Source organism: Phoenix dactylifera, chromosome 9 (genome assembly GCF_009389715.1).
Source record: "Phoenix dactylifera cultivar Barhee BC4 chromosome 9, palm_55x_up_171113_PBpolish2nd_filt_p, whole genome shotgun sequence".
NCBI lineage: Eukaryota > Viridiplantae > Streptophyta > Magnoliopsida > Arecales > Arecaceae > Phoenix > Phoenix dactylifera.
The window spans coordinates 14,562,722-14,585,281 of record NC_052400.1 but is presented as its reverse complement, the minus strand read 5'-3'; the positions used below and the strand labels follow the sequence as shown (position 1 = coordinate 14,585,281).

Genomic DNA, 22,560 nt, shown 5'->3' with positions numbered 1-22,560 from the left:
AGTTAGAATTTTGGAGTTGGACTGAATTTCATTTTGTGTGTTTCGTTTCTCTTGGATTAAGTCGGATATATGCAAACTCCATTTATTTCAGATGGTAGGATCTGGCCGGTGTCTACGTGCTCTTTGCACCTTCCTCTGAAGGGATAATATTTATCCATACAGAATTTTGGATATGGTGCTAAACCACAAATCACAGTTCCGACCTACACAATAGACTAGACAATTTACCACATGCCAGTGCCGATGCAATTTTTTTTGGGCCTCATCGCAGTTCTTATGTTCCATGTTTCCATACAAAATTTAAGGCACATTTAACAAAAACTTAGATATTTTAGAAATTTCCTGCTTATGCATTAAATCATCCAGAAATCAATATATTAGCTCACGCGCTTCTACAAACACACACACACACACACACACACACACACACACACACAGAGAGAGAGAGAGAGAGAAACCAATAGTTAAATCAAAGATTACAAAAAAAACAAAAGCGCGGCGGCAAAAGCACCATGAACAGATTTTACAAACGATCAAATCTCAAATTGGTCTTCAAGATGCACTTCAAGCACTCTGCCTCAGATGTTAAAAACTCGTGGGTTTTGATAGAGCAATAATGGCCTTATGTAAACATGCCACAAGCCAGTCTTTCAGAAAAGGCAACCCCGCTAGCACACCAATAATCCAGGCATGAGAGAAACCCTAGCTCCATCTATCCATGACAAGAAACTGCACAAGCAACATGCTTACTCGTTGATAAAGCCAAACCAGGTCATGCTGAAGTGTTTCACTACTGCACTAGTCTCCATACACGGACACAAGCATCCTCCCCTGCACTCACCACACTGTTTTCATTACTGAAAGTTAATCCATACACCCCTCCAAGGTGGGCTCCTTTGATTGTTATTCGGCTTGATGCAGGCTTATCCACTTCGTAAATGATCACACAGGTGTCCAGTGAGCCAGTAGCAATCAAATGGCTATCAGGAGACCACGCGAGGCAGTTTATGCGGGCGGTGTGGTACAACATGTTCTTTAGCTTCACCTGTTTACAATTTGTCAAAATCTCTTACCATGTTAAACCAATATGCCATGTTTGCATGTAGAACAGCAAAACAATTATAGCATCAGTACGATGCCATCTTAAACTTGGTGATTTTAAAAATAAAACATATGAGATAAATCAAGCCCTCCAGTTTAAAGGAAAGAAATGTCGCAAGGTTCATGAAGAATGAATTTTCACTCACTCCAGATAATAAATGTGCTTCATGCTTGCAAGAATCTAAAAATCACCTTGTGCTATCTAAGAAATAAATTATACAATGCCCTTAGTGGGTGACTTATAAGATGATGATTGTCGAGAAACAACTGATGCTACCAGGTTTGAGAAGAACGCTAGACGTTCAAATCATACTATGCACATGTCAGTTGCATGTCATACAAGAGCACCAAAAAGCAAACAACTCAAGTATGCAATGCACTAGTTGGTGTATGCGTGCAACTTCTACCATATATAAAGAGAATAGGCAACCAGCCATCAACCAGAGTACTTGGATGTTCCACCATTTCACGTGCAATCACATGAGATGGGAACCATGCATGGGAGGAAACAGATGAAGTAAGGAGAAGGAAAAAATAGTGTGGAAAATAGATAAAACAAGGGAACAACATGGCCAGAATAAAGTGGAGCAATAACTGGAACTCATATTCATGACACATGTCTAAAATTAGTGTCTCTAATGCTAACTAGTTGTCAGAATAAAGAAGATGCAAGAAGTATCATGTTTTCAGTAGTTTTGTGTTTTTATGTATTGGCTTGTGTGCACTATGGAACAGCACGATACATAACCGCTCAGGTGCCTTTTACTTGAAGAACATGTTTGCCCTCTGGAGTATGCATAGTATATGGTGCAATACAATGAGTGGCTCTAGTAATATATGGCTTTTCACACTTCCCATCGCACACATTAAGCAAGAAACAGATGAAGATGTCTATGCACCTTATTGGAATTTTCTGTATGTTTGCCTACATTGTTCCCAGTCTATGTTCTATTTTATATATGAATTGCATCGTTTGTGTGCACACATGCATTTCCTGTATGTTGTATCACAATATTCAAGCTTTTTCTTCATTATACTTTTTTTTATTTTTTACAGAAAGGTAGTTAATACTTGTGCATTGGACTTTGTTAGATTATGCAGTGCACACAAAATGTTGGCTTGTTTATGATAAGCATTAATAAAAGCAACTAAAAATGACTAAGGGTGTGATGTAGTGCAACAAGGGTTTAAAACGGTTTAAGGCTATTTCCAACAAAGATCAAATTTATTATCCTGCAAAAAATCAAACAGCAGTGCCGACAATCCAGTGAAGAAGAATAGCAGGAGAAATAAGAGAGAACAGTCGAAAGTAGGGAAGAAATAAAGTAATGAGAGAAGAAGAAGAAAAAGAAATAAAGAAGAGCATGGTTTCGAATCCCGGTAGGATGTCCCGAGATTCTAGACAGGTTACTCTCCCAAGTTTCAGGATAGAACTATCCCGCCATCGTCCCAGTGGCCCGATCTGTAAGTCCTAGGACATCCCTATCCAAGTCTTAGGACATGGTTAGACAGGCCCATCCTGCTCCATGAAAGAACCTGGATGGCCCATCCCACGAGTTTAAAATCTTGCATAAGAGAATAGGGACAAAAAGATAGAAAGATAAGCAAGGCCAAGCCTAATCTACAAAAATCATTTTATTCATTCAAAACAAAGCATGTATAATATGTTTTCATTCAACCCTAACAGGCCCTTTTATAGACTTTACATGACTTGCTTCCCAAGTAAATGAGGCCTCTTGATAGGCAGGTAAATAATCCCAAAATATTTTCTAAAAAAATATAATTCGAAATAGCACAAAACCCTATGTAGGAAGGCACCCAAAACAACCAAAAATCAAATGCTAATGATTTCATGACTTGTCCAACCCGATATATACCCACTATATGACTCTTTTATATCAATTTCACCTAAAATAGGACCCTAAAACCAACTCTAATAATTACATAAATAAAAATTTTGAAAAATATAAAAAATTAAAATATACTATTTTTTTCATTCCCCATTAGGGTGTCAACGAGCTGGACCAACACTAGTATTTTAAAGGCCTGGCTTACTAAAAAGGACAAAACACATGGAATTGGCCTAGGCCTAGAGTATAGTTGAAAAATAAATAAGGCCTAGCCAAACCTAGTGAAAAATTAAAAGAAAAAAAAAAACGAGCCAACTTCATGTCTAGTATCTATGGGTCAACATCAGGATAGGAGGTTCATGGGCTGAGGTTTCGATAGATGCTCAAATTAAGCTAGGGTTTGGTCGAACTCATTAACCCCACGAAAGTGGCCAGGAACTAAGAAAAAAAGATGTTAAAACATATCTTAATATGTCATTGTTTCTATTCTAGCTAAGTCATGTACTTTCCTGGGCTGTTGCATATCAAGTGTTGGTTCATTTATTCATCTTAAAAACCAATTAGTTGGCAGGTTCTAGAAAAGATATAACCATATTATAGGGTGCATGGAGCTACCAATCATGATGAACCTTATCACAAATGCACAAATGATCACATATGAAACCAATTAGCATTGTCAAAGGCACTCCTAGCGTTTTCCTAGGTTCTTGAGTGATGTAACTTTGAAACCCCTAAGCATCTCAACAAGCTCGGACGAGGCAATTTTACTGAGGCAACACCTAGGTGAGTGCTTGGGACAGAGCAACAGACATTAGGGCAAGCATCTCACCAATATCCAGCACTTTTCTTCCTGTCCTATTTCACTTATTCTTCTACAGCTTAGTTAGCTTTAACTTGATGTGGATTTAAGTCTATTGGAGCCTTCATAAATAAAGGGTTACTCCAAGATGTTCGGTAGTCTACTGTTTTGCGTTACGTTTTGTTTAGAAATATGAAACATGTTTTGAGAAGTGGTGTTTTGCTACCATGTTTCAACTTTGAAGTTAATTTAAGATGTCTAGTGGTTTATTTTTGTTGACCTTTTGTTTAAAAACATGCTATGGGAAGTGGTACTTTGATTTGGTGTTTTAAAAGATATGAACATGACATCTAATCCATATGGTTATGATTTAGGATGTTGAAACTTGAATAATTAATCTTATGATATTTATATCGATTCTAGAAAATTGTTTTTATTCGTAATGCAATTGTTGAGCTTTTCATAAATTAGTGCCTAATTTTTCAGGCGAGTGCCTTTTGTGTGTCTAGTGCCTCGGGCACTATGGAGGCTTTGCTGCCTTAAGGGCACCTTTTGCTTTTGCCAACCTTGGAACCAACCAATGTCCAAGAGAGATTTCATGGTATTTTAAGTGCAACACCAAATGATAATCAACAAATGGAAATCGTAATGAAGGAAACAATCACAGCTAAGTATGATAAATGCAAAATGTGAATAACAAGAACCTGCATAGGTCCCACACAAGGAGCAAACGGTGATGTTTAGAAGAGAGTATCAATACTACCTCTCGAGATACATGATCCCATACCACAGCTTCTCGGTTAGCATCTGCTGAAGCAAACATGGAAGCATCTGGAGAGTAACGTATTACAGTAATACTACCCCGGTGTTTCTCAAGAACTGCTTCTTCTTTAAGACTATCTCCATCAATGCTATAAATATGCAGTTTTCCATCTTGACCACCAACAATGGCCTCACTTCCATCAGGGGAAATTGTTGAAGCTGTTGCACTATACCCAAGTTTAATGGTTGAAACTACTTGTAAACCCCGCAGCATGATAATTTCTGAATCAGTAGAAACCAAAGCAAGTTCAGGAGTCTGAACTGCAAGGTTTAAATCCTTTGGCTGAGAGCCGACATCAACTGGTTCTGCATTCCCACATTGATCTCCATTTAGAGGAATCCTCCAAATCTGTTTTCAAGAATCAGTGGAGAAAAGGGAAAAAGATGATATTCAGTGTAGAAGGCAAGTAAATGGTCCATTAGCTGACTGCATAGCAGTGATGTTATGATTTAAGAAGAAGAAGAAGAAGAAGAAGAAGGGGTGAGAGAGAGAGAGAGAGAAACCAAAGCCACATGATATGCTGTATACATAGTGGCAACATTACTTCTCTCAATAGAAAAGGAGTGCTGGATCCATGTTTCACAACTATTTTAATAGATTCATGCCCTCTTTTGAGTAGGATAGAATGTTAAAAATGAAAAGGCATGACTGCAATAGTTTGTTAGGGCATGCTTCTGTCTCGACAATCGTAATAAATCCTGTTCTCGGGCTTTTATCAACAAAGGTAGGCATTGAGAATTGAAATTTGTCCAGGAAATTTTCAAATCAAAATTTCATAGGATGCCAATTATGAAATGTGTATATTAAGTGAAAAAAGTCTATCATCAATAATGCGAATACTCATCCCAAAATTAGCAGAGAATGTACGAGAAAGCGCACATGTTATTACTCACCTTATTGTCAAACCCTGATGTAACAAGTTCTTCTTCAACTGCAGCAAAACATTTAATTTGAGTATTATCCTTTCTTGCCAACCTACCACCATATCCAATGCCCTGTATCCATCGAATAATAACACCATCATAGCTGCTGGACAAGATTGCCTTCTCACCACTTTGAAGAGTACAAGCTAAAGCAGTGATGCTCTTCATGTGCCCAGAAAATGATATTGGTGTTTTATCTGGATCAGTTGCTGAATATATGTTTATCATACCACCAAGAGAAACAGTGACAAGATGGTCATTCTGCCACAGGCAACCAACAAGCATGTCATCCAAACCGCCTGAGCCAGGACAAGCCAATGTTGTTTTCACTTTCCCATTTCCATTCTCCATAATCTCCCATATTTTGGCAGTTTTATCAGCAGAAACTGTCAGGACCTACATGCAGTAATGTCAGGCAATTTCTCATGACAAATATTATTATGTTAACAAGGAACTGAATTAATAGATTATGTACCAGGCATGCCAAGAACAGAGAGTAAATCATAAGAATGGACATGCTCAAGAAAACTGAAAGCAGATACAAGATTAGGAGGAGAAAGAGTTTTGCCATAAACCAGCATGTGGGACCAGGAACTGTTTACCGTAAGTCAGAAACCTAAAGCTGATAGAAATACTTCATGCTGGCACTGCATAATAAGAGAATGCATAATAAAAGCATTGGAAATTACAGAGCTTGCCAATCCAATAAGCTTCCCCAAAAATGGTCAATCATTTGAGCTCAGGAAGGAATAGTTAGACTGATTGAGCATGATTGGAGCCAACAGTGGAATTAAGCATACCCTTGGTGAAGTAGAAAAACTCTATCAGGTCACCGGAGGCATCAAAACTCATAATTTAAGTTATTGTGATGTAAAAATCCATAATAACCTACTTAGTTCAAGCCATACACCTAGTCTTTAAGTTTGTCAAGTCCATCTTGGTTCTAATTATTTAGTTTGGTTTCATGTCCAGCTTGGACAGTAAGTAACACATTTGGAGAATTGAATATAGTGCCAATGATTAGAATGTATCCAGCTTCTTCATGTCATATTAACTTAGAAATGCAATGTGAAGCAAGACAATCTCAAATCAGATGCTTCTTTTCTTTTCAGAGAAATAGATCTGAGACTAATGAAGAACAAGCAATCACTTTTCAGATTTCTTCAGATTTTTACCTCCAAACAAAAATAGAAATTTCCAAAAGCTGCATTTGATTTCCAGCACAGTAGGCCCAACTATGGAGTAGTTACTCCAAGCCACAAACCAATTAAACTCGATTCATCAGGCAAAGAGGCCAATGAAAAATTACCAAAAAAAATTACAAAAAGGTTATATCTGCTCTCGAGTAATCTTTTCCTCTTGAGTTAAATTCACAGAGGATGAGCCTCAAAAATCTAATCTTGCATTAGGACAGAATCGGCATACTGGAAGTTGGATGATCAAAGAAAGTAATCGCATCATGGAATGTTCAGTATCTTTGGTAATGATTTCTTAACAAAGAAGAGAAGAAACCAGATATGTTATTATACTTCTGCATGTAATCTGGCTCGACATGAAATATGATTCTCCTTTTGTGGACTAACAGAATTCCTTGTCCTACACTCAATACTAAAACCATCCATACCTAAAGAAAATATATTAACTCAATATATGAACTTACAAAGTGATCAAAGTACAGAAAGGGTCAACAGAGTCCAATAGAGAAAGATCTTTAACGCATATAAAAGCAAATTCCTAGAAACTCCAAGACTTCATAATTGAGCCTAAAATTAAAACAAAACACTTTGACAATATTACTCATCAAAACCACAAGAATACTAAATTTTTCAATAAGTTACCCAAATACATGTTATTTTAACTCCTAGAAAGAAATGTAAGAAGAAAGGTAATAACTTTGATTTGAAATATATGCTAAACTCCTACATGAAACAGATTCCTATTTGGAGACTCCTATAGAAAACAATCTTGCATAGAGTTGAGCTCCTAGGTGGATGACTTTTGCATGAAAACGATTATAGATGAAAAACAATTTCAAATCGATCCCTGATTCAAGCAAACGAAAATAACATTCAAATTTCTACTGTTTTCTTCCTCAAATGAAGATTCTAGCAAGCAGAATTTTATATAACATAATATTAGTAAAGAAATCGGTTTCAAACTCATATTTTTTCAATCAAATCCTGGATTCAAGGGGCTTAGGAAACCATGAAAACAAAGATTTGTTACTTGACTTACTTCTGTTCTTGAACACTCTTCTTATGTTATATTCAGTTCATAAACTTGAAGAATTGAAGAAACAGCTAACAAAGAGGAGTTGCTTTTGAGGAAACTCACCTCAGCAAGAGCAGAAACTAGACACTCAATGAGCTTCCAGTTTAAATGGTACTGATCAGCTACTCGCCCAAGAAGTTTTAGTATATCACCAAGACACAAAAAAAAAACTCTTTTATAAAAATTTATAAGAAACTGATTGCAATTAAAAGCAAGACTTCCTTTTACAAACCATCTCCCATTCCTAATGCTAGACTCAGAGTCTAGCTTCAAAACTTCATAACATTTCCAACACACGTTATTTTCATACCTTTCCTAATATAGAAAAAAATAGAATAAACTATAGAAAAATCAAGGACTCGAGCAGGCCTATCCATCATTTAAGATGATGAGAGCTTAATAACCAGAATCTTCACTTAGATACAGTTGTCCCATAGTCTTAATTGCATATTTGCACAAACTCTGGCATGCTTGCAGTTAACTCATTTATCAACTTTAATTTTCTTACTTTCATATACAATGATCAACTCTGAAGTTTAACATATACTGACTACTGTATGTTCGAGATCCATGAATTTTGTGCAAATAAGCATAGAAGAACCACCAGATAAGCATGTTTTCTTACTTTATATTACTCAAAATTGCTTTCTCTGTTAAAATTTTTCAGGTGCTTGCACTTATATTTACGTCCCAATCTAATTTTGCTCTTACATCCTCTTCCAGACAAGCTATTTATGATGACCCAGGCCAGGTGCTTTATATTGGTAAGAGGCCTTGTGGCAGCCTCCATAGTTACAAGTCCTCCTTGGTTGATATCCATGGAAAAGAAACAAAAAGAGAAATCCTAGGCAGCAGTTAAAAGGTGCGACTTGTTGTAGTTCAGTAACCCCTTGCCGCCACAAGAAAATTGTTTGTTCTTCTGTTTTCCTGTTGCATGAAGATGTCTGCAGAGAACCTGAACCTGCAATCATGGTTATAAGAGGAGTCTAGAATAAAAAGAATATACTCTGTTTTTTCACACATTCATCTTAGGACTCGTTTACACTGTAGACTTCCTTTCTATCACTCTCTCTGGCTGAGTATAATGGAAAAAGCTCTTACTTGGCTGGATATGGTTGCATGGACCATATAGCTTGCATGCTACATCTTCCATTTTCAAGTTTCCTTCTAGGAAACCATCGCATAGCTGGTCACTCACAGGTTGCTTCAGAGGCATACCTACTTACAAAATCACTTTACATGGTTCTCCATTGAGCGGTTCGATATCAATAAGACCAACGATCACAAGACCAACAGTCCTGGAATAAAGATTTTCCAATAGATGGTCACAAATGGTTTTTCCTTCCTATCAATGAGCCAAAATGATGATTCTTCAATGACATGCAGGCCTTTGCCTTTGTATGACATCCGTCAGCTGAACATGCCCCATATGATGCGATATTTGATCTCCCTCAAGGCATCAATTCCTAGTAAAGTAAGCAAACCCTCCCAAGATGCCCTAAGTGCCCAAAAATAGTGCAAATTGCAATCATCATACGAGTGTTTGACATGTTATATGAGACACCTATGCCCCCTTTTCCGCTATTCCAGGTTAAATTAATAATGGCATCCATCGTCAATAGATAATAGTGTCATACATCCCAAAAAAAAAAAAAAATCCAACAACCAAGTTTTGCAGTTAAATTGAAGTTAATGATCTAGCATCACAATTTTAAAATTTATTCATATGTTTTGTGTTTTCTTATTTTTAATTTTTAATGAAGCATATATTTTATCACCACTAACCTTTACCTGAGATAAGTGCATGTCAAATCACATTATCTGTACTTGTTTACCAGATCTTCAGACGAATCTTTCATGGAATTAACATTACTTTCAAAATTTAAACTATGAAGCCAACAAGTAAACCATGGAATAAATCATATATGCCATAAAATAGATTAAATAATATTAATGAATTAGACTTATTTTTTACCATGAAAAAATTTAAGGTTAAACTCTTTTACTTTGCTTTGTATCTTACATGCACATGCAAGCATCATAATAAGTTTGTGAAATGATTACGATGCCTAAAAATTTGCATGTTACTTACAATAAACACCACAAAAGGCACGCAAAAGAATTTACTCATAGAAGATCCACCTGAATAGTGCATGCTAAAGAAGTGATGAACATAGTTTACCAAGAGGATGGATCATCCAAGTAAACTGTTTGTATAGAAAATTTAACTTTTAGAAATAATACTTAACATAATAAAAACCAAGATTGTCAGATAATAGCTGAAAGGAACAAAAAGTTACTTTTTTACTATCAGTGCTCCAGCTAACAGCATATATGCTTCCTTTGTGACCGTCCTCCATGGACAACTCTCCAATCTTTTCTCCTGTCTTTGCATCATATATTATACCCTTCTTATCTGAGCTGACACTAATGAACTTAGTTCCATCAGGAGAAAACCGTGCACAATTAACAAAGTTTGAGTGTTCCCTACAATACAAAGAAAATAAAAATGTCACAAAATGCGCAATTCTACATTGTCAACATGACTCCACTAAGTCTTGATAAGATCTTCGGAAAAAATTTAAACCACATACAATAGTCATTGGCAAGAGGAGGAGCCTTGGTACAAAAGGTTGCACCATTGTGACTTGGGTTTCGCAAGTTTGAAATATGAAAATAACCTTTCCGCACATAGAGGTGAGGCTACATACATATGACCCTCCCTAGATCCCACAGTGGTGGGAGCCTCATGCACTGGCCACCTATTTTTCTAATAGTAGTCATAGGTAGTGCTCTTGTGGTTGCTCTCCTCACCTTGAGGATGTGTTAATGATCATCTTTTTTTTTTTTTCTTTCTCAGCCTTTTAAGAAAAATTTCATCCTTTTTACATAGACACAAGGTACGCCATCTTGGTATCAGGCTCCGTACTGGTACCACCCTATCACTATATCGGTACGCCCAATACAAGGGCCGATTCGGTGTACCGAGTATCGCTACGTCCTCTCGTACCATGTAACGATACCGAACCGGTACAGTACGATACGCCCCATACCGTCCGATTCGGTACGGTATGGCATACCATGCATATCAATATGAATGTATGTCTATATAAGTGTTATATATGTATAGATATACTTATATACATATTAATATAGGGATATATGTGATAACACCATAGAAATATAGATGAATATATATGTATGTACGTGCATTTGTGTACATATGTTTCTTTGATTAAAAAAGTTAATGCAGGGGTGAACATGTGAAAAGGGTAAGGTTCACTTGGAGGACTGCACCGAGTGTTCCTTTTATACATGTTTCTTCCTTATACATATGTTTTTGTGCCTTGATTTTGTTATGGTTGTTTATTTGTTTTCTTTTATCGTTGATCCAATGCTTACTATGTTAATCTGCTACATGCATAAAAAACGCAAGTTGATGATGGTATTCGTAGTAGTAATAGACTGACTTGATAAAGAGAATTTAAGGAGAAGCAGATCATGTATTATTACATAATCATATGGTGACTCTGCATAGTATATCCACAGTAAGGTCCCTTATGTCTATGCTTCACACTCATGGAGGAGATCAGATGTTTATTCTCAATTTATGACATTGTGATAATATACACTTTAGTATTCACAATTTCAGATAATACACAAAAGCATGCACAGATACATACAGACAGACAGACATACATACATTATGACAAGATTTAGCAAGTTGCATTTCAAAGGACAAAAATAAAGCATCTGATGATCATTATAAAAATTTGTAACAGACCGTTGGGAGAGCTTGAATTTAAATGGTGGCCCTTCATAGAAATTAACCAAGAAATCTTCTCCACACGTGACAATGCGGAATGGTCTGGTTGGCTTAAATGCACAACTCAATACCCTCCTCGAGTGTCCATCAAATTCCCCAACATTGGTGCCTGAATCCCACCTAGACAACATAGAAGTTCCCAAGCTTACGCAATCAGCTTGTACTCAATATGTATACACAGCATAACTAGAAATAACATATGAAATATGGAAGATTAGCAAAGATTTACTTTAAACACTTTCAAAGTGTTAGAAGTTACTCATCAAATATTAGAGAAATATTTCAAAATTTAATGTGATAGTACCCCAAGATCTACATTTATAATGCCTAAAGTTCCATTCAACCACCCGATTAATCCGCTGATGTATGGTGCTCACAGATTTGAAGATGCAATCAAGATTCGGGAGAATAAAAAGTTCCAAGTTATGTGAAGAAAATAATTTTTATATTCCAATTTAGAGAAGAAGAAATCAGGAATAGTCATCTGAAGGATAACAAAATTTAGATTAATAAGTTTTTCCATATGAGCATGAGCGCGAAAACTCTGAATTGAAACTATCCAACTAGAACTATCACTTTCTTTTTAACCTACCATAGTTCTGTTCCAAGAATCTTATGGATATCAGGACCAACAATAATAAAAATAATAAAAAATTAGAGCCAACTATCAAGAATCGAATCAAGGTAGAGATTCAATCAGAAATCATGAATCAAGGAAGCCATCACAAGTGAGAAGGGATTTCACATTAAGCGCGGACCAAGGACTTGCCCTCCAGTTATAACTAGCTTCTCAAATCCATCATAATTTCGTTCCAACCAATCAGATAGAGAAAGGGATCGCGGTCGAAAGAAACCCTAGACCTAACAATCAAGAAAATGGCCAGTATGTCGAAATCGAATGAGAAAGAAATAAATCAAGAAACTCCCAAGTCGTAGAAACCCACTCGGAAAGCATAAATCAAGAAAGTGATCGTTTGTCAAATGGGAGAGAAAGGGCGAGCTCACATAAAAGCGCGGACGAAGGACTTGCCCTTTCCGTCGCCGGAGGCGACGATCCGGAGGCCGTCAGGGGACCACTGGAGGTCGTCGATGCGGCCGGAGAGGACGCGGAACTCGTTCTTGAGGACGCGGTCGCCGTGGCGGCCCCAGATCCGGACGGTGCCGGAGAGGTCGGCGGAGGCGATCCACTCGCCATTGGGGGAGAAGCGGGCGACGGTGGCCTGGTAGGCGTGCTCGCCGTAGATGGACGCCTCCAGGGGGGCATCGAGGCGGCGGATGATCACCGACCGGCCGTTGGTGTAGACGATGGAGTTGGTCTTGGGGTCGCCGGAGATCAGGATCCCGCGGCCGCGCTCCGTCGAGGGCGCGCACGCGTACGTCTCCGAGAGCTCCGCCATTCGGTGGCCGACGAGAGATGGCAGAAGAAGCGTGGAGTGAGGACGCTGCGGTTAATGATGCTTGCTGCTCCTCTCTACTTATATACGGTGGGGATGCTCTCCGGTTATGGAGCCCGTCGCGTGCGGTGAGACCCACCTTATTTATGTACATGTCCAGCGACTCCTGTCCCATCGCCTCTCTCTCCCTTCAACCATGAACCTGGTAGGTTTCTCCATGCTGCTATAAATAAAAATAAATAAATAAATAAATAAAAACTAATCACTTGATAACACTTGCACTAGAGATTGGTTGGAGGAAAAGCATATGATAGCCGGCCAAAACCCTGCATGACATTTCGAGAAAAACAGAACATCTTATATGATAAATGGCTATGACCCTGCCCTACTGGTGAAATATTTCAAGAAAATCGAAAGATATGCACAAAAAATTTATGTTCGTATTATTCTTTGACAAGAATTAATAATCTGAATTTAATATAGATTATGTAAACTCAACATCTAAATTGTTGTATTTCTCATATACTTAAAAAAAATAGTTAGAAACTAAAATTTATATATTTTAGTGGTCTCTAATTTAATTAAATATGTGCCAAAATAGATAAGATTAATAATATAATACTATATTTTGATAGATCTAACAAACAAAATTTAATAAATTTAAATTAACTATTATTTAAGATGTATAGATTATGATCCATGAAATAAATTTCCAAAGAATGCATTCTATTACCCATTTTACCATACTAGGATAGTTGTTACCCTCCAAACTATACAAATTTTGGTTTGTGGATACTTTTGTGGTGTAAATCATATTCAAGATTTGGATCTTCAATTTCAATGACTTCTCATCAATTTTTAAAGTTATTAGCTTCCTTTACAGGAAATTAATATAAAATATATTGTCCATAAAATTGTTAGAATGAAAATGAAGTCTTTGCATGTACAAAAGGCAACAATGTCATCTCCCTATTTGGAGCAGCTCCGATCCAAGACAGAAAAAAATTAATTTGATACTCTCCATGGCATTCTTGATCAAAATAGTTTCTCTGTTGTGTATCTACTTCTACATACATGCATATATACATACCTACCTTCCAAACAGATTATCTGTTACATATCTACTTCTACATACATATATGCATGCATCGTACATACAATGCCGCAAGTTTCGTATCATCGGCTCAAACTCATCATATTGGCTGATACCCCGATCGATAATTCGAGGATCTCGGCAAGCCTAGTGAATTATCAGCCCGACAATGTGCGGGAGGCCACTGTAAGGAGATACATTACAATGTACGAGTACTAGAGCTCGATGGCCGATGGGGAACCCAGCACACCTTTATATGGATGGAAAAATGGTTCAGGGGCCCAGTGATGAAGATGCCGAGGTCAGGGAGCATCAAGCTATGGGGGGGTAATCAACCTAATTAGCAAGGGATAGCCTTCCGTTGCACCTCCGCTTGGCAACATCTCAGGCGGTGAGAGTGAGGTAGTTGGTGGACTTGACGGCATCTCAGAATTGTACGATGGTAGGCGCCTTGCATAGAACTTAAAGTTCTCCAAACTCCATCCATTGCCGCACAGATCTCAAAACAACTATTATGCGAAGGAAATAAACACCACAAGAAAATAACAAAAAAAATCACACCCTCCATAGTAAAAATAACAAAAAAAAAAAAAAACTGAAACTTTGAACCAAATAAAAATACCTTAAAAATCATAGCTTTTCTTCTCCCAAGAAATTCTTGAGAGCCCAACGACGCCGATGAAGCAATCGGCAGCGGTGCGCCGCCACCGGAAGGTCTGGCTAGTGGGAAGGGAGAGGGGGAGGGGGAGTTTGGAGCGGGAGATATGTAGGCACTCCCATCTGGCGACGGCAGTGTTGGAGCAAAGGAGAAAGGGGGCGAGGGACCGCTGCGTTTTGGTCCGAGAGGCTATTGGCTTAGGATTAGGGTTAGGGCTAGGGTTTTGCTTTGGTAGTGTCGCCAGCGGAGAAGGAGGAGTTGAGGCAGCCAGCGGCGGCGATGGTCATGGCTCCGGTGAGAGGGTTCCGCGCTCCGAAGACGAAGAGGAAAAGAGATGGGAAAAATAAATGGGATGTCATCTAGTTGATATGAAGAGCCTTTCCAAGTGGACCCGGAAAAGGAGGGGGGAGTTTGAACCAAATAAAAATACCCTAAAAATCACAGTTTTTCTTCTTCTAAGGAGTTCATGAGAGCCCAACGGTGCCGGTGAAGCAATTGGCAGTGGTGCACCGCCACCGGAAGGTCTGGCCAGTGGAAAGGGAGCGGGGGAGGGAGAGCTCGGAGCAGGAGATATGTAGCGGCTCCCATCCAGCGGCAGCGGTATCAGAGCGGAGGAGAGAGGGGGCAAGGGACCGCTACGTTTTGGTCCGGGCGGCTGCCGGCTTAGGCTTAGGGTTAGGACTAGGGTTTTGCTTTGGTGGTGTCGCCAACGGAGGAGGAGGAGTTGAGGCAGCCAGCAGCGGCGGAGGTTTTAGTCGCCGCCGCTTGGTCATGGCTCCGGTGACAGGGTTCCACGCTCGGAAGACGAAGAGAGAAAGAGATGGAAAAAATAAATGGGATGTCGTCTAGTTGACATGAAGAGCCTTTCCAAGTGGGCCTAGGAGAGGAGAGGGGGGGCTCAAAAAGGCTCTTGGCGGTAGATAGTGTTAAGTCACGAGCCCAAAAGGACCCGTGAGCTGTTCGGGTTCGAGCTCGAGTTTAAACGAGCCTTATTTTAAGCCGGGCTCGGGCTTGTTTGACTAACAAGTCGAGCTCGAGCCGAGCTTGAGCAGCTCGGCTCGTTAACAGACCTACGAAAGATACACCACCGACCCTGCATGAGAGAGAACGGCGGTGGTAGAGTTTGGACTCATTGGACACATTATGTCCATTTGAGCAACAAAGCATTCTAAGTCTGTGTACCAAGCAAAAAAGCACACCTTTCCACATAGAAATTTCCTCTGCACTTTATTGGGGAGGTTGCGTTGTCCATTTCATTATCACTTGTGTACTGGTTGCTCTGTAATTTTATATGCACAGATTTTTATCCAACGCTAAAGCGAAAAAGACCATGAACTACTTGGAGACTTTTAGACGTTTCACTATCTTAAACAAGGAAGCCTGGCCTGCAAATTGTCAGAGATTCCCCCAAAAGTCAAGAAAGTATGGTGTAGATTATATATCTAGGAACCGCTGGCCACTCGCATGAACCTCATGTACGATACCAAACCCCGACTGCCAGAGGAGACTGATGCACTCAATAGCAATTGGAGTGGTGATGGAAAGCAGCACTCTTCTGTAAATACTACGAATATATCAAACTAGTGGTAAATCCTAACTAAATCGGCACCATAATGCCATCGTGCATGTTCAATGAAATTTTAATTGATGAATGTTTCGATCGCATAATAATTGTGATGATACATCTATGAGCCTGTATCCTCCAAACATTGGATCTAGCAGGCTCTTTTTTTCAATTATAGTCAACCAAATGAAAATGATATTTCTATGTATCTACATTAGTATGTGCAACAATGAAAAGTATTTGATGAAGTGGGTGCTAGCCCTATTAGCTACATCTTGCCACATCTTTTTTTTTTGTCTAAGCGGCAAATATTATATATTTGAATTTTGTTTAGGGCAATAATTATTAAAGACATAAATTGGGGCTTGCTCCACTATCATGTTCTTTTGGAGTTATTGTACATTTGATTCTTGCATAGTGCACTCCAAAAAATCTAAATTTGAATAATTATATTTTGAAAGAGTCCTTATCTCTCCCCCCCTCCTTTTCAAAATTATATGCATACATGTACACGTGTATATATATAAAACTATATGTATAATGATACTTAATTACTGTAATAATCAATATCTTGTTATTTCTAACAGAAGGAAAAGAAAATATCTCAAAGATTTAGATTTTTTTTTTGGTATATCAGCTGCTGACACTAGTCTTGCATGAGCACTGCCATACAAGTTCGAAGAGAGAATACACCCCAACGATGGAGGAACAGATACATGATGGGTTTAGAGAATATGACCAGAGTAGCGAGCCGTAAATAAGGTGATCAAGTCTGTAGCTCTATTAGTGTCTCAATAAACATACACAGTTTGGAAGACAGCATACATACTTATTTAATAGTCTCCAAATGTCGACCAAAAGCCAGTGATACAGCGACCTGGCTCAGCAACCAAGCCACATCCAGAGTTGCAGATTATGTGGAGCCTAGGAATGGATGACAAACGGACTATATTAAGCCCCCGGCAGCCAAAAGTCCTCGTATGCGCGGCAAAAGGCACTGCATATGACCCCACCATCAACTTTATTTCGAAATCCCTCTGGAAAGAATCGACAGCCAACACTAATAAGATACAGCGACCTCCCGATCAACGCCAACCGCCTCCTCCATATCCAGCCAGCTGAAGATATTCTCAAAAATGGGAAGCGCCCTCCAATAAAAACAAGGGAGAGCCACCCCCAAAGGCACCCAATCCCACGCACTTCGCCCTTCACGCCTTCTCCCCTAATCCCACGGGCGAGAGCTAAGAAGAATACAAAATAAAACACCAAGACCAAGGCGAAAAGAAGGCGGCCATGGAGATGGCTCTCTTCTTCCTCATACTCTCTTTGGCCGTGGAGGGAGCGTGGGGTGGTGGTGATAATGGGGAAGCGCTGTTCAGCGCCTCCAAGCTCGAGATGTTCGTGGACGAGCTCCCCGACATGCCCAGGCTCCGAGGGTACGAGGTCAGGGACGGCGTTCCGGTCGCCGGTAATCTCACCATCGGCATGTACGAAAAGACATGGGTCAGTTCCCCTGTAGCCCATAAACCTTATCCTTTCCCTTCGCATTTTTTTTTCGCCCCATGTTTTTTGAGTCCCTGGGTGGTGCTGGGATCTGAGCTCACCGGCCGGCCACCGGCCCAGCGGCCGTGGTTGGACACCGTGTCCGACGATGATGGTTCGGCATCAGATGGCTGCTTATCAAGCATCTCCTTCTAATGAGGCTAATTTCTAATTATATAGAAAATTATGATTGCAGTGATTCGCTTTCTTTCATTAAAAAAACTCAGTTAGGGATGCTAATCCTCCCTGAGATTTTACCTAGTAGCCTACACCACACGTAGTCCTCGGCAAAGTAGAAGCTGGAGTAGGCTAATCTCCTACATGCGTCCGTTGCCTTGAACGCTTTTGGAGAAAGATGGAATTGGAATAACAATTTTTAAGTTGACTACTGTCTGACTGCTAATAGATTCGCTTTTGTGCTGTCCACATGGGACTTTAAGGCAAGGAAATAAACAAAGCTACTGTCTGAGTGCTAATAGCTTCACTTTTGTGCTGTCCACATCGAAATAGTTTCGCTACTGTTTGGATTAGCGTAATCTTCAACAAGTGGAAGACCAATAGATCGTACCCCTATAAAAATTAAAAGAATTAAAAAAGGCCTAGCTGTGCCGTGCACAGTAAGGGATAAGTTATTTCACAGGATAAACCTCCTCTTGGTATCTGATTGAAGGGATAAGCATAACAAATTTGCATCGGCTGTACAATAATTTAGATTTTATGACAGTGCTAAAAAATTGTCCTCCCATTTTTCAACATGTTTAAAGGTGGATAAGGGCAAAATTCTAACCAGAGGGGATACGTTTTTCCTATTCCATGGGATAATTCTATTCAGCTAAATTAGCAAAATAGAATTATCGCCTCTCTCTTACCAGGCCTATTTCGGGGACTATAGGGTATTTGAGAGGATATTCCCATTTTCTATCACACAGTTTAAATATAAAACGAAGATGTTGCACCAAGATAACACCACTATGGTAATCCACCTTTGTTCACTTTGACATGATTTCGTGATTACGTATACGTATTCTCAGTTGGTGTCTTGTGATATAGTAGGTTTTCGTCTATATATAATTAGTAGGTTTTCACTTTGAATATGGCTGCTACATGAAAGACGGGAAAGAAGGGCTTGTTGGAGCTGGATCACATCTACTGCGTAAAGTAGGGGCATCTTATGGATCTAAACGTGACAACAAATGCTTTAGTTGTGAGGATTGGGTTCCATCGAGCGTAGGGGCGATTATCGGGAAACTTGCATTTTATAGTCCATTCAGCAGTGTTATCCTTGCACAAGTACGAAAGATCTTCTCTAAGTTGTATTGCAAGGAAAATCACAAAAAGGAAGCTGTTCAAGAACTCTCGGGTCTCGGCGCTAACTTCACCCACATCGCCCACCGAAAGCTGCCAAATCACTTGTACCAATAAAAAAAAGCCGCCAAATCACCACCACACACCACATCATCATAGAATATTATTTATGTATTTATCTATTTATCTATCAATTTTTTTTGTGACAGCCGTCGCAATTCCTCAAATGAACGATGATCCCATTTGGTTATTAATTTTTATATTTCCTTTTCGAGACAGAATTTCCACCGGGACCTCCCACCCACGCGCGTCTTCGCCTTCGGCACCTCCAAAGAAACCGCTACCGTGCCGGGCCCCACCATCGAGGCCCTCCAGGGCGTCCCCACGCACGTGACGTGGACCAACCATCTCCCTTCCCGCCACATCCTTCCCTGGGACCCTACGCTCCCGGCCCCACGCCCCCACGCCGGCGGCGTCCCCACCGTCGTCCACCTCCACGGTGGCGTCCACCCCCCGCACTCCGACGGCAACTCCCTCGCCTGGTTCACCTCCTCCTTCTCCGCCACCGGCCCCAAATGGTCTCGCCCCACCTTCTTCTACCCCAACGCCCAGCCCCCCGGTTCCCTCTGGTACCACGACCATGCCATGGCCCTCACCCGCGTCAACCTCCTCGCCGGTCTCTTCGGCGCCTATTCCCTCCTCGCCCCCGCCCTCGAATCCCCTCTCCGCCTTCCCTCCGGACCCCGATTCGACCTCCCCCTCGTTGTCTTCGACCGGAGCTTCTTCTCCGACGGCTCTATCTACATGAACTCCACCGGCAACAACCCCCACATCCACCCCCAGTGGCAGCCCGAGTACTTCGGCGACGCCATCATCGTCAACGGCAAGGCCTGGCCTTTCCTCGCCGTCCGCCGCCGCCGGTACCGCTTCCGGATCATCAACGCCAGCAACGCCCGCTTCTTCCGCTTCTTCTTCACCAACGGACTCCGATTCGTCCACGTCGCCTCCGATTCCGTCTACCTTCCCAGACCGGTGAGCTCCAAGAAATTCCTCCTCGCCCCGTCGGAGATCGCCGACGTGATCGTCGATTTCTCCCGATCGCCCACCGACTCGACGATCCTCGCCAACGACGCTCCGTACCCGTACCCCTCCGGCGACCCGGCCGACGAGATCAACGGCCGGGTGATGAAGTTCGTGATCGGGCGGCGGAGGGAGGAGGACTCGTCGCGGATCCCGGAGAGGCTGTTCCAGTATCCTGCGCCGGCGGTGCACCGAGCGGCTAAGACGCGGTACATCGCGATGTACGAGTACGAAAGCGCGACGGGGGAGCCGACCCATTTATACCTCAACGGGAAGTCGTTCTTGGAGCCGGCGACGGAGACGCCGAGGGAGGGCAGCAGCGAGGTGTGGCACGTAATCAATCTGACGGACGACAATCACCCGCTGCACATCCATCTCGCGGTGTTCGTGGTACTGGAGCAGCGGGAGCTGGTGGACGCAGACGGGTTCAAGGACTGCATGATGAGGTTGAACAATGCGATCAAGTGCCGCGTGGCGGATCACGCAAAGGGAAAGAGATACAGTGCGCCGCGGTACGAGAGAGGGTGGAAGAACGTGTTCAAGGTGAGGCCCGGGTGCGTGACGAGGATCCTGGTCCGGTTCAGGCCCCTCGGGCCGAAGAAGGGGAAGTATCCTTTCAACTCGACCGAGGAGCCGGGTTACGTTTATCACTGCCACGTAAGCTCTCTCTCTCTCTCTCTCTCTCTCTCTCTCTCTCTCTCTCTCTCTCTCTCTCTCTGTCTCTCTGACGCAAAAAAAGAATCTCTGAACGACATGGTCCACGGACATATACAAATAATGAGACCTAAATCCTATCAACATAATTAAACTTCTGGACTTAATGCTCCTAGCTATCTTTTTAAGTTTTTTTTTTTGTTATTATTTATTGTTTGTTACTTTATCGTTTTACCGTTGCTTTGCGCTTAGCCCCAAATCCAATGGATATATATAAATATATATATCTAATGTCCTGCCTCTTGACATCTGTTTTGGCAGCAGAGCACTTCCACCACCACCAAAATCTATCCTGTTTCCCACAATATATGGTTACGCATATAATATCCAAATCTTCAACTGTTTTGCCACCTAGCTTGTGCACCACCTGTACCTCTATGTCACTAAATCTGCAAGATGCCAATCATTAGCGTCATTGAAAAATCACTGCCATTATGACCAAATCCTATCTGATTTTGGTGGTGTATCTAGTGAGACTTGCCATGTTAAGATCCTGACTGACTGTCAGAGTGGAACCTTTTTTAAGTTATACAGAATCTTAAAAAAATTATTAGTCTTTTAATTAATTTCTCGGCTGTACATGTATTTTTTTTTTGAATGAATTTGTACTAACTACCTTTTTTGCTCAACTTGTAATGCAGATTTTAGATCATGAAGATAATGAGATGATGAGGCCTTTAAAACTCATACCTTGAGAGGATCTACTGATTGATCAAATGGTCCGAGTCTTGTTTAAAGAGGTATTCAGTTGATAAAGAAGAAAGGCAACTATGCCTTTTATCGCTGTAAAGGCATCCTTAAGGTTGGAGTTGCCAACTTGCATGATGATATCAAATATGAATTAACTTTTCTAGAGGTGATAAAAATCTTTTCTCCTACATGAAATCAATCCATCTAATGTATCCTGTGCATGAAGCGTGTCCATCCATGTTTCTCCCATCCTGCCAATCCCGCGGTTAACAACTACAAGGTCAAAAAGTTCAAATCCTTCCTCCAATATTTATTATTTCTTTAAATATTTTTTAGTTTTATTGAAACTAAAGTATATGCATCACATATCATAATACTTATCAATGCAAACATTTTGAAAGGAGCTTCTTAATTGTGCAAAACATACCATTCCTCATTGCATGCGCAATGAGTGCTAAATGAGTAGTTAGTTTGCATACAAAAATCTTTCTACTATTTAAATAAATTATGAACACCGCCAACCATATAATACATACTCTGGACTGTTTTACCATGCATGCTCAAATTTATATTTGGACTTCGTAGTGATATATATTTCAAGGACCTGGAATTGTAGAGGATTTGTACTCTTTTATAGACAACATTATTACTGAAGAATTATAAGCTATCTTTCACTTTTTTTCTCTTGCAAGCATAGTTTGTGTTGTTGCCGGAAATAGGACCCGGGGGTGATTGCGGACCAAAGGGAGGAGCTTCCGCCGCAGGCGGTTGTAGAAGGCTATCTTCGGAAGATGGTGGCGACTGACGGCTACCTCCGGGGAACCTGCAAAAAGCTTGGGCCGGGGGTTCCGACAAAGGCCCTCCGATGCTTAAGTCAGAGAGGAATTTGAAGATAGTTTTTTGGTGGAGAAGCCCAGGCGTGGAGGA

The 22,560-nt window shown here is 40.7% G+C and overlaps 2 protein-coding genes across 2 annotated transcripts; one reads left to right on the top strand and one right to left on the bottom strand.

The window, feature by feature from the left end:
• Positions 1 to 310: 310 nt before the first annotated feature.
• LOC103718996 (actin-interacting protein 1-2-like) lies at positions 311 to 13,081 on the bottom strand. The gene is made up of 6 exons (XM_008808037.4): positions 12,599 to 13,081; positions 11,552 to 11,713; positions 10,068 to 10,254; positions 5,467 to 5,892; positions 4,514 to 4,921; positions 311 to 1,045 (listed from the first exon to the last, which is right to left on the bottom strand). The coding sequence occupies exons 1-6, from the start codon at positions 12,988 to 12,990 to the stop codon at positions 791 to 793; spliced, it is 1,830 nt and encodes a 609-aa protein (XP_008806259.2). The 5' UTR covers positions 12,991 to 13,081; the 3' UTR covers positions 311 to 790.
• A 4,351-nt stretch (positions 13,082 to 17,432) lies between these two features.
• On the top strand, positions 17,433 to 21,854 carry LOC103718995 (multicopper oxidase LPR1). Its single transcript, XM_008808036.4, has 3 exons — positions 17,433 to 17,805; positions 19,429 to 20,886; positions 21,585 to 21,854. Exons 1-3 carry the CDS (start codon positions 17,596 to 17,598, stop codon positions 21,636 to 21,638), a joined length of 1,722 nt encoding a protein of 573 aa, XP_008806258.2. The 5' UTR covers positions 17,433 to 17,595; the 3' UTR covers positions 21,639 to 21,854.
• The last annotated feature ends 706 nt before the right edge of the window (positions 21,855 to 22,560 follow it).

Coding starts and splice junctions, on each gene's coding strand:
- LOC103718996 (XM_008808037.4), bottom strand. CDS start 12,990: ATGGCGGAGCTCTCGGAGACGTACGCGTGCGCGCCCTCGACGGAGCGC. Junction 11,714..12,598: donor TCCTTCGTCCGCGCTTTTAT/GTGAGCTCGCCC, acceptor TATGTTGTCTAG/GTGGGATTCAGGCACCAATG. Junction 10,255..11,551: donor AAATTCAAGCTCTCCCAACG/GTCTGTTACAAA, acceptor TTTGTATTGTAG/GGAACACTCAAACTTTGTTA.
- LOC103718995 (XM_008808036.4), top strand. CDS start 17,596: ATGGAGATGGCTCTCTTCTTCCTCATACTCTCTTTGGCCGTGGAGGGA. Junction 17,806..19,428: donor GCATGTACGAAAAGACATGG/GTCAGTTCCCCT, acceptor TTTTCGAGACAG/AATTTCCACCGGGACCTCCC. Junction 20,887..21,584: donor GTTACGTTTATCACTGCCAC/GTAAGCTCTCTC, acceptor CTTGTAATGCAG/ATTTTAGATCATGAAGATAA.